The sequence below is a fragment of the Fulvia fulva genome, chromosome 1, assembly GCF_020509005.1.
Source record: "Fulvia fulva chromosome 1, complete sequence".
Lineage (NCBI taxonomy): Eukaryota > Fungi > Ascomycota > Dothideomycetes > Mycosphaerellales > Mycosphaerellaceae > Fulvia > Fulvia fulva.
The window spans coordinates 5057797-5069573 of NC_063012.1; the positions used below are offsets into that span (position 1 = coordinate 5057797).

Here is an 11777-nt window from a genome sequence, read left to right on the forward strand (position 1 = left end):
CGGTCGGGTATAAGCGCCCTAGGGCCGAGAACGATATAAAGAATACGTAACCTAGGGCGTACGGGAGGCCACGTGCTCTACTAGCTACGGCGAGGGAATCTAACTAGGCCCGGCTCCCCTTTAGTATATAGCCGATAGGCGTAGACTAGGACGTATAGGGCAGTAGGACATAGGACGATATAGAGGAAATGATTGTCGATGCCGATAACTAGCCTCGACACGCTTAGTATTATCTAGTATAACGTTAACTATAGCAAGGATATAGTCTAGAACCATTTCCTATACGAGGCGGACCCGCGCGTCTACTACGTCCTTATAATCTAGGAGCTATAGATTAACCCGCACTATAAGAGACTAACGACCTATAAGTTACTAGGCTATACGATATACCTACGAGGCGACGGTAGACCCCGTACGTACTTCTATGTTAGTAAGGACATACTAGAATCCGACTAGGAGGTAGTATACTACGTAGACGAAGAAGGCGGGGGCGATATTACCTCCCTCTACGTAGGTAGTACCTAGATATACTACCTATATATATAACCGCTAGCCTCGAGGTCTAGCCGCGACCTAGGGGTCTATAGATACCTAGATAGTACGCTTAAGAGACAAGGGTACTACATCGTAGTAGGAGACTTTAATATATACTACCCTTCCTAGGAAAGCCTTATATAGCCGTACCCTATAGCCGACGAAGTACTCGACTTAATAGCGAGTAACGTAATTACCCTTAATACCCCGAAGGACCTAGGCACCTAGAAGAGAGGGGGACTCTAAGGCACGATCGACCTCTCCTAGATCTTAGATAGCTACTACTACACGGTAACCTACTATAGGATCGAACATAAACTCGAGGCGTCGTCAGACTATATACTAGTTAGGACCTCTATTACGATATAGATATAACGTACACTAGCGAGAACCCCTAAGCTAAACTAGGGAAAGGCCTACTAGGCTAACATCTAGGCGTACCTCGATAACTCTAAGAGGCTAGTCTAGATCGCGTAGTAGCAATATAATAGTAAAGACGAGATAGACGAAGTAGTCTAGGGGTTAATAGACGAAATAAGAAAAGTGACCTTACTTTACGTTCCGCTTACCTAACTAACGATATAGTCTAAACTATACTAGACGCCGGAGTGTACTACGGTAGTAAGAGAAGCAAGGAGAGCCCGCCGGGTGTAGACGAGTAGCTATAGCGAGGAGGCCTTAAACGTATATAGGGAGGCATACTAATAGAAGAAAGCTATAATACGGAGGGAGAAAGCAGTCGGCTAGAGGGCTATAGTAGAAGAAATCGCCGGCAAGCTAGAGAGGATGTAGAAGCTAGCGAAATAGGCCCGACAGGACCCTATATAGGGCCCCTCCTTCTCTATCCTAGCGCTATAATCGCCTAGTGGCCCGGTTAGCGACCCCGAGGCTAAGGCGCGTCTACTAGCTAGTAAGTTCTTCCCGCCCCTAGTCGAGGCTAATCTAAGCGACATAAACAGCTCTACTCCCCTAGCCCCTAGCATCGCGGTCTAATAGGAGGTGTCCGAGGGAGAAGTTGCCGCTATACTAAGGAAGTTGCTAGCGAAGAAAGCCCCGGGGCCGGATAGGATCCTAAACGAGCTACTAAAGAAGTATAGAGATCAACTAGCCCTAGTAGTTATAGCGATCTTTAACGCCTACCTATAGACCGGATACTACCCGATAGCTTTTAAACAATCGACGATAGTAGTCCTACGTAAGCCGTAGAAGGAAGACTATACGTAGGTGAAGTCGTACCGCCTAATTGCGCTCCTTAACACTCTTAGGAAGGCGCTTAAGAAGCTAGTTATAACGAGACTCTCCGAGGCGGTAGAGGAACACTCCCTACTCCCGGACACCTAGATAGGTACGCGCCTATAGCGATCGACGCTATCCGCGATAGAACTTATTACCTCTTAGGTAAAGGCCATCTAGTATAAGAATAGGGACAAGGTAGCTTCCTTACTTAGCCTAGACATATCGGGAGCCTTCGACTACGTATTATACCCGCGGCTACTCTATATCCTAAGGTCGAAAGGACTCCCTAAGTGGCTTATTAACTTTATACGGTCCTACCTCTAAAACCGTAGTACGTCGATCCTAGTCGGCTAGTATAGAAGCCTATTTCAAGTAGTCTATACTAGAATCCCGTAAGGCTTAACGCTAGTACCTATTCTATTCCTCTTCTTTATAGCGACGCTACTCCTAGCCCTAGAATCCTAGAACACCGCTACGAGCGGCTTCGTAGACGACATAAACATCCTAGCGTAGTCTTCCTCGACTAAGGAGAACTATAGGCTACTAGAAGAGAAGCATAAGATCTATAAGGACTAGGCTAGGAGGCACGGGGCTCGGTTTGCCCTAGAAAAGTACAATCTGATACACTTTACGCGCCGGCCACGGTTCTATAATATATAAGCTTCTATTTAGATATAGGGGTATACGACTAACCCGGCAAATCAGCTTAGGATCCTCGGACTATAGGTAGACCCGGCGCTACGGTAGAGGAAGTACGTATAGGCAATATTACGGAAAGCTAAACAGAATATAGCATTATACTAGAGGCTCACTACGTCTATATAGGGGGCGGACTTCCGGTAGTCACGACTTCTATATACGGCTATTATACGGCCAGTCCTTACCTATAGTAGCCAAGTGTAGTCCTTAGGCGAGAGGGCCTACCTATCGAAGGGACTCGTCGCGCCGCTAGCGAAGATCCAAAACTAATGCCTAAGGAAGGTCACCGGGGTATATAAGTCGATACTAACGAGGATGCTTAAGTACGAGACCGCTATACCGCCGATCGACCTATATATCTAGGGACTACGGACCTCCTACTTAGGCAAGTCGGCATAGTACCTAGTATAGAAGGTCATCGCTAGTGTAGTCGTAAGGGCCCGCGAATTAGTACTAGCGTATAGGGGCATTCGACCCGGAAACGAGCCGAACTACCGGGTAAGGGACGAACAGCTAGTAATATAATAGGAAGGTAAGAAATCGTTTATAGAGCAACTATAGAAAGAGAGGTAGAATAACTAGGTTATAGGGTATAGTAGACGCCCTTAGCTAGCGGGACAACCTAAGGAATAGTTAGCTATAAAATCCGCGGTTAAGCACCCCCCGAAGCTTATCTACTACCGCCTTACGAGGGTATAGAGTAGTATAGTAACCTAACTACGAAGCGAACATATCGGCCTCTAGGGGTACCTATTATAGAGGAAGGTTCTAGGATATACGAATACTAGCTACCCCTACGGCTATCGCTCCTAGAACGTACGGTACGTACTCCTCGTCTATCCGAGGTAGTCGCTAGGAAGGGGGGAGTAGATAGTAAAGGCGAGGAACCGGACGATTAGGGCACTTCTTAATAACGCTAAGGACCTACGGCGTATTACGAACTAGATACTAGAGAAGGGCTGGCTAGAACAGTACCGCCTAGTAGGAGCAGTATAGGAAGAGAGGACACGACGTAGCGCGACGAGACCGGCTAGGAGCGGGGGCTAACGGGGTAGTGATATAGACTACGTACGTTTAGAGGGAAAGCTAATCTAGACAAGGAGTAGTCGGGGGCGGGAAGGGTTTTCACCTATTCGGGTTTCCCTTTATATATAACAATAGATATATACCTATATAGGCCGGATAGGGTCCTAGAACAGGGGAATAACAAATCTATCTATCTATATCTAAGGGGTAAGGATCTAATACGCGGCGAAGACGATAGGGTACCTAGTATAGTAAACTATCTACGATAAGACAGTACGAATCGTATAGAGATATAGCCGGCTATATATAGGACTATACGTAAGGAGGAGTTAGAAGCGGGACGACTTACGGGTTTTTAGGAAAATATAAGGAACGCCGGAGTGGCTAGCGAGGGAGGAGGAGGGACGAAGAACCCGGGAAAGGAAGGGGAACAAGGGAAAGTCCTAGAGCCTCGTAGAGTAGGTAGCCGGCTACCTATAGGAATAGGAATAGAATAGTAACCCGCTAGCGAGAACAGGCCCCCTAGCCCTACGAACCTTCTAGAGACATAACTACCTCCTATACCGCGATCTTATAAGGGTAGAAGCAAGCGTAACAATCTAAATCCGGTCCGAACACATCGGGCTTAGGGCTTACTTATATAGGAGGAACGTCCTAGACATAGACAACCTAGCGTACGAGTGTAGCTACCCGTCGTAGAACCCGGAACACATAGTCGTACGGTGCCCACAGTAGGTAGAAGGGCGGAGCATATAGAGAGCGAGAGTAGCTAGACGCGACTACTAGTCGATCGTTACGAACAAGAGCGACGTATAGAGGATAGTACGTTAGGTCCTAAGACAAGGATACCTTACCCAGTTTAAACTAGCTAACGAGACGGAGGAGTGGACAGAGAAGAGGAGGGAGACCAAGGGAATGCAGACAAGGTAGTCATCAGGGCAGGCCCATGACACTAGTGCACCCTCTATAAGGAAAGCGGGAAGGCAAACAACGGACAACAGTAGTATAGGAGAGGAGAGGGGTTTTCACCGCGAGCGGTTTCCCCTTCGTAAGACAGAAGTACGTAGAACAGCTGCATGGGCCAGGAGGCACCACAACAGCTTAATGAACAATATATACATAAAGCCAGCCACTGGCCGTGGATCGAAACGTCGTTGGCCTTATGGCTGTTGCTTAATCCACCATGGCCGCGCAGCACTACTGTCAGCACGTCGTAGCGAGCGGCTATGCGGACCTCAGCCGGTGGGACGAGCTGGACTTCTTGCTCACAGTCGGGTTTCAGTCGTGCTATGTTGGTGAAGGGAGAGAAACCTGGATGAGCCCTAGCTCGCTGCGCTAGAAAGCTTAACTTCCACTGCATCTCTACCTCATCAGAGTATAGTATTCAACGACCAGTCGTGCCCGAAGCGCGAGCTGACACTGCCGATGATCGGTCGCTGTTGTTGAATTCACGCTCTGCGATCCATAGCAGCAATTTTCCTCATTTCGAGTCATCAGTCTTCACTTTACGGCTGCTTTCAAGACGGGTGTCGTTCAGCACGCCCAAGCACCTCTACGATAGAGCTTCGATGAACCAATGACCAGAACCAGCTTCTAAACGCCCAGATAAAGCCATCATGTATTGCGCCGGCTAATGAGCAATGAGCTTGGCAATGTCGCTCTGCCGAAGCCTATTCTCGGAGGAACTTCAAATACGCCATGTTTCCGCTTGACGGTCACGCCGACGTACTCGGGAACGTACTCCCTCTCGAACACGCAACTTCGTCTGCGGCAAAGATGCGTTAGTTTCGGGGTACTAACACCTTCTACGAGGACCGAGCTCCAAACGCTGAAACGCTGAGTTGCAATCAGACTACCCCGTCCTCATGACTCATTGTGTTTGCAGATATGCTCCTGACCACTAGACTGGGGTCTCAGATCATAGTACATGGCGAACTGTATCGGTGCGTAGCGTATTGGTGGCTCGGAGCCGTAAAGTGCGCGATCCCGGACAATCGACACGCGGCCGCATATGCAGCAGTTGATTCTCCGGCGCATAGGTGCACAAACGCTGCAGTATAGCACTAGAAGCAGACCACTCTCGCACTCAGACCCCGCGCAATGGCTACCAAAGAAGGACCGAGGAACATAATGCACGAGGTCTCGAGCAACCTACGATAGGACCTAGCACTTGTATGGCAAGTCGAACAAACCACACTGCAGTGACGGTGCCCGCTGGGCTACGGCGAAGTATCGACTCGCGAAGGAAGACATTCAAATAGTTCGTCCATAGCCCACCCAGTCTGCTCAGCATTAAAGCGACATCACCAACTCCTCAGCACAGCTCAGACTTCGCAATCGAGTTGTACGCAACACCCAGGCATCATGAAGGCATCGGTCATCACGCTCCTCGGCTGTGCCGCCGTCAGCGTCTTCGCTACTCCGATCGCCAATGCTCGCGTAAGTAACCTACTCAATCAATCAAACGCCCAACAACTCATTCATGTCCACAGGGTGTGGCACCGCTTGGCACGTTGCCGCAAAGACGCAATGGCGGAGAGTTATCCACTGGGAACCTAGAGGGAGATCAAAGTGCCGATGCCGTGGAAAACAACAAGGTCATTCAACGTCGCGATGGCGGGCAGCTGTCCACGGGTGACTTGGAGGGTGACCGAAGCGCCGATGCGCTCGAGAACAACAATGTTATCCAGTAAGCTGCACAGCAGCAAGATTTTGTGGGGAGGCTTTATAGACGGAAAGCAACGCTTGATAATGTCACGTAGCTCCGCGCTTGGAGGGGTGTGAAGGCGCTGTGTGACGGAAGGATTGATATTTTGCATCAAGATTCGCTCGTTAATGCTTCGGACTTGTCCGTATTACCATTCCTTTGTCAAGCCAGCAGCAGTGAGGATGCTGAGGCCACACTTGACGGCGAAAATCACGGCAAGACCTCTGTGCCGAAGATTGTGGAAGGAAGATGACCATGGTCTTATGCTGCTCGACACAGGTGTACAGAGGTCCCGATAGCGAGTTCTCCAGCTTCCACTGTCCGTAGGCTGCACTGCCTTGCTCCTTGTGCGGAGGGATTGAGGTAAGCGTGGGTACCTTCGATAGTGTGATTCTCGAGGGCGCTGCAGTATCAGTGTGCGTCGGCCAGACGACCACGAGTAACTATCGTGCTGGCAACTGAAAGTGCGTCCGAGGGTGCGATGCTCAAGAGCTCGACTACGTTCTGATCTGCTTACACTGGCTCAACGGGAAGTGTGGCGAACTTGTCGTGCATCTTAGGCTCGTAGTGGCGGATTGCGATCGAATCTCAGACGGTTCCGTTCGCGAGTCTGATGTGACTAGGACTTCACCCTGCTCTCGTGAACCTCCTCAACTACCAAAGTTCCAGCCATCCTCATCTTCCTCGTCATCCTCGTCATACTGATCGCTGTCATCCTCGTTGCTTCCGGTGAGCCGCGGCGTGCTGCCAGGAGTGTCTCTGCTTCTCACAGCCATACCAGCAGCCTTTGGAGTCTCATGGTCAGTTGCTGCAGCTGTTCTGAGGGCCTCCCTCTTCTCCCTTAACTTCCTCGCACGCTCCTCCAGACCTTCCATCTCCTCAAACTCGTCTTCGAGCAACCTGGCAGCATCTTCTTTCTCTGCCTCCAACTCAGCATCTCTGCGTCCACGCTGCGTGCTTTGCTCCTCCCTTGCCTGCGCAGCTAATTCCTCAGCCGTCATGGGCGCCGCTGAGACGACAGCCCCCTGAGCCGCAGTCGTGCCATGACGCATGCTTCTCTCCATCTCAGCCAACTCTCGTTCGAACGCCTCTAACTCAGCGGGATCGGCACCCTGCTCTTCATTATGGGAAGCAACTGCCTCTTGTGTACCGTTCGTGGTGCTCTGCGGGGCATCCTGAATTGGCCCAGCTCCCTCGTCGTCTATTTCCTCTACACCGGGTGTGAAGCTGACAGGCTTGGACTTTTTCCTGTCTTCTGGTGATGGACTGTCCATGGTTGATGCCTTGCGCTTCTTGCTCACTCCATTGGCGGACTCCTCGCTGACAGACCTCGTAGCTGCAGCGTCCTGAGCTCTGCTCAATCTAAGAGTATGCTGCGTGGAGTGCAGGTGAGCTTGCCATGCCGACTCGGTCTTGATAACGCTCTCGCACAGGTTGCAGAGCAGTTTCCCGTCTTTCGCGTAGCTTGCGTGCGGGTGTTTGATCCTCCTTGCTTCACGCGAGGCGCGGAGCATACTGCGTGCGTCCGCCATTGGTTGGGGCTTTGCTGATGCTTGTACAGGGTGTTTCGTGCATGTGTGGATAGTGTCTTTAGTGCCGACTCACTGTATAGCCAGTCGGCAGTACAAAATGGGCGAAAGAAGGGGGTTTCTGTTGGATTTTAGCGAATGAGACAACTCCAGCGATCAATGCCACGACGGACGCTATCCACGTGTGCAGTTGACACCCTGTAGCGACGGAAATGTGGAAGGCACGCGCGCGGAGGGCACCTCAGGTTTCGAAGCGGAACCTGTCATGCGAAGACTTTTGGCCGACCACGACTTGCTGGCGTGAGAATGGCCTCCAGGGTCCTTGCAGCTGCGCGATGAAGCTTCCTTCGTTGTGCGTGCTCTATGCCGACCTCCACCGACATCACCACACTTGACACCACCTGCTCCACCCACACCACATCACACCCGGTACCCACGACATCCTCACCTTTCGCGCCTTGTCCCGCAACGCATCGCACACCTGAGGTGACATCGTTTCTCATCCCATTCCTCTGGTAAGCAATAGGTCGCGTGACCGGCGGCGCAGACACTGTTGGCGCAAACGCCCGGATCGAGACCACCAACCACACCCGGCGCGTCATATCCCGTGTCGCGGCAGTATACCCGTTGTCTACCTCGACGCACTACAAGCGGCACGCGCGGTTGTGGCAAGGCGACAGAGCAGAGCAGAGCAGAGCGGCGGCGGCGGCGCAGTGGCATTGGGCAGTAGCACTGGGTTTGCCCAGCGCGACTTCGCAGCTAGGACAGCGCTCCTGGCCTGATCGGTGCTCTACACCCTCCATTGGCAGCGAGCGTGCACTAGTTCTTGGGCAGATTCAGACGAAGCAGCAGGGAGGAGATAGCGAGGTGGCATCCGGCGTCTATTACCTAGATACTGCGTGAACTCTTTGAGAGCGTGTGAAGCTGTTCTGTGTCGTCCTCCGTCATCAAAGCCGTCCTACTGCGCCAGAGCGTGTCGGTACGAACGAGCGACCATATGGCAGGTAAGCCACACCCCAATCCACGTTCACCGAGACATCCAGGCGATATGCGGCGCGTCAGCAGCGCCACAGTCACAGTCACAGCGCATAGACGGACCGTCTTGTGTCGCATACGATGGCATGAGCAAGGCTGACGTCGATACAGACGAACCGCGTCGCTCGGGTCGCGCGACCAAAGGCCAGCACAAGAACGCCTCGTCCTCTCCGCCGCCACCTGCAGGGCCACCGCAGAATAAGCCAGCCAAGGGGGCGCCCAAAGGCAAGCCGAGCAAGAAGGCGGCGAAGAACGAGCCGCAGGAGGAGGACAACGAAGAGGAGGAGATCCGCTGCATCTGCGGCAATGCAGACCCCAACGACAAGCGGCCCTTCATTGGCTGCGACTCGTGCGAGGTTTGGCAGCACAACGTGTGCATGGGCATCACAGACGATGAAGACGACATACCAGAACACTACTTCTGCGAGAAGTGCAGTCCCGAAGACCACCAAGAGACGCTGCAAACGTTAGCGCGCGGCGAGAAGATCTGGGAGTCGCGCAACAAGCTGTGGCAGAACGAGAAGAAGATGAGCAAGAACCGCAAGAGCAAGAGTCGTGGAGGCGATGGCGGTAAGCCGGGCTGGCTCAAGAAGGACATGCTGCCGCAGTCCGAAGCGCCAGCCGAAGAACCTGAACCAGCCCCGCCCGCCGCCAATGGTGGGAAGGACACAGGTACGAAACGCAAGCGTCAAGAAGAGGAAGTCAAAGACGAGGGACCACCAGAGCCCGAGCCTGCACCAGAGGCGAAAACGACCAAATCCAAGTCCGCAAGACAAGACAAGCGCAGGAAGTCGACGCCGCTCGAAAGCAAAGTCGTCATGGGTGCCGATCCTGACACCGACACCGCACTCGTCCCGATCAAAGGACTGCCCAAAGAGAGGCAGAACGTGGCCCAGGCGTTGAGCAAGATCATAGGCGCCGACATCGAGAAGCGCGCCAAGTCTGGTACCAGACTGCCCGCTGGACAGACAGGATCATCACTGGGTGACCACTACGCAGTGCGCATCGAGTATTCGCTTCACATGAATCACACTGCCGGCAAGGAGTCCTACAAGCAGCAATTCCGTACCCTTCATGCCAACCTCAAGAAGAACACTGGACTCGTTGAGAAATTAATGCTTGGATCGCTCACAGCCGATGAACTCTCGACCATGGAAAGCAGCGAGATGCTGAGTGAAGACAAGCAACGTGAGCGTGCTACTATGAAAGAGGCACTAGACCGTCAAGCAGTTGCAGTGCAGGAAGATGGCCCAAGATACAAGCAGGACCACAAAGGCTATCACTTGATTGAAGGTGAAGCGGACCGGCAGACCGCGAGCGCGTCCGAGCCACGACCTGCGGTCTTGAGAGCGAGCGCGTCTCAAGATGCAGCTGGCAGACCGACTTCAAGCCGCTCGCCTACCAGCCAAGGACCTCTAAGCATAGGCACCAAGCAAGCCGAGGCAGATATGGAGCGCCGCGCATCGTACCAAGCCTTTAGTATGGACAAGATCTGGGAGAAGACGGGTAATGCTCAGTCTCCGACGGCCAACATATCGCGACCATTACAGCCGCACGCCCGCCGAACAAGCTCAATTCAAGTTCAACCACAGACTCAGGGCAATGGTGCCAAGGACGACCCAGACATTGATCGTATGCTTGAAGACAACGACGATACTTACTCGCCTGCTCCAGTGACCGGCGTGGATGCCATCATCTGGCGTGGCAAGCTCGTCCAGACCAGTGAAGACGATGCACCCACGGTCAACGCACGCTTCGTTGCAGGCCGGGATCTCGCATCAACGGTCCCATGGCAAGAGCTTCTTCCCAACCGACTTTCGATCGATGGCCGACTTGCTGTCCAAAAGGCGGAGGAGTACCTTTGCGGCCTGCGGTGGAGCTCCACGAGCGATGTGGCTGTCTTGGCACTGACGCCGTACGACAATGCTTCCCCGTTCAACGAAGTGTTCGAGTACTTCCACAGTCGCCAGAGGTATGCTGTGATTGAGAAGGACAAGCCACACATGGTCAAGGACTTCTACATCATTCCACTCGAAGCTGGAGCGGAGTTGCCGCCACACGCCGCCATGTTGGAGCATTGCACACTCAAGAACCCCATTGAGGAGCGCATGCTGCTGGCAACCTTGATCGTTGCTCGTGCGCCTGCCAGCCCGACAAAGCAAGACTCGACTGCTGGCAGTGCGATCGGCACTAACGGACACCATTTGCCGCAACACGTGCGCCAAAGCATTGGCGGTCCTGCTGGATCACCACTTACCGCACAGACCCCAACGTTTCCGCCTCAGCAGGGAAGTCCACAAGCTGGATATGGCGCTTCTGCGCCCAACACCTTTCCACCGAATTCGTACGGTCCATCTCACCTGACGCCACCTGGACAACCAGCTGCCTACCCTCAGCAAAACTCGCCACCGCAAAACATGCCACCGCAGCAATCGCAAGTAGAGCAGATCCTCGGAGAGCTCCAATACACACCAACAGCAAAGATGATCTTGAGCCAAGCAGGCAATAGCCTGACTGTTGATCAGCTGAACAACCTGAAGACAATACTCGTCGAGGACCTGAATGCGCGGACTGACTTCGAGGCATTGACACGAAAGCTGTTCGCAGACAGATTGTAGCGCGATAATCAGTGGTTGGTTGCGCTTTTGGCATTGGTGCGATTGCGGATGCCCAATAAGCCTTCAGTACGGCCATCGTCAGATGTCAGCGGGCAAGACGTGCCTCGTGTAGAGGTGTCAAAGTCGCGCGAACGGACGTGCCGAGAGATGGCCGGTCTACGATAGAGATTGTGGTCGGGACTCATCTACAATCAAAGCGCCTGGGACGATACTATTGAGGGAACCTCGGCGTTGTGGTGACACAACTGGCAGGACTGTATGAGGGACATGTTTATCACAGCATAATACCCTTTTCAAGGATCTGGCAGTCACAGCGCTGGCATGTTAGGCTTCTACACTCGGAAAGGAAGAGTCCAACCATTGGACATACGACCCGGCTCTTTTTGCCTGTTG

At 52.7% G+C, this 11777-nt stretch overlaps 3 protein-coding genes across 3 annotated transcripts; 2 read left to right on the forward strand and 1 right to left on the reverse strand.

The window, feature by feature from the left end:
• Window positions 1-5859: 5859 nt before the first annotated feature.
• On the forward strand, window positions 5860-6188 carry CLAFUR5_00967 (uncharacterized protein; the record flags this gene model as incomplete). The annotated part of the gene is made up of 2 exons (XM_047900115.1): window positions 5860-5934; window positions 5988-6188. The coding sequence occupies 2 exons, from the start codon at window positions 5860-5862 to the stop codon at window positions 6186-6188; spliced, it is 276 nt and encodes a 91-aa protein (XP_047757263.1).
• A 664-nt stretch (window positions 6189-6852) lies between these two features.
• CLAFUR5_00968 (uncharacterized protein) lies at window positions 6853-7734 on the reverse strand (the record flags this gene model as incomplete). The annotated part of the gene is made up of 1 exon (XM_047900116.1): window positions 6853-7734. One exon carries the CDS (start codon window positions 7732-7734, stop codon window positions 6853-6855), a length of 882 nt encoding a protein of 293 aa, XP_047757266.1.
• A 156-nt stretch (window positions 7735-7890) lies between these two features.
• Window positions 7891-11384, forward strand: CLAFUR5_00969 (Transcription factor bye1; the record flags this gene model as incomplete). Its single annotated transcript, XM_047900117.1, has 2 exons — window positions 7891-7915; window positions 8878-11384. 2 exons carry the CDS (start codon window positions 7891-7893, stop codon window positions 11382-11384), a joined length of 2532 nt encoding a protein of 843 aa, XP_047757265.1.
• Window positions 11385-11777: the final 393 nt, after the last annotated feature.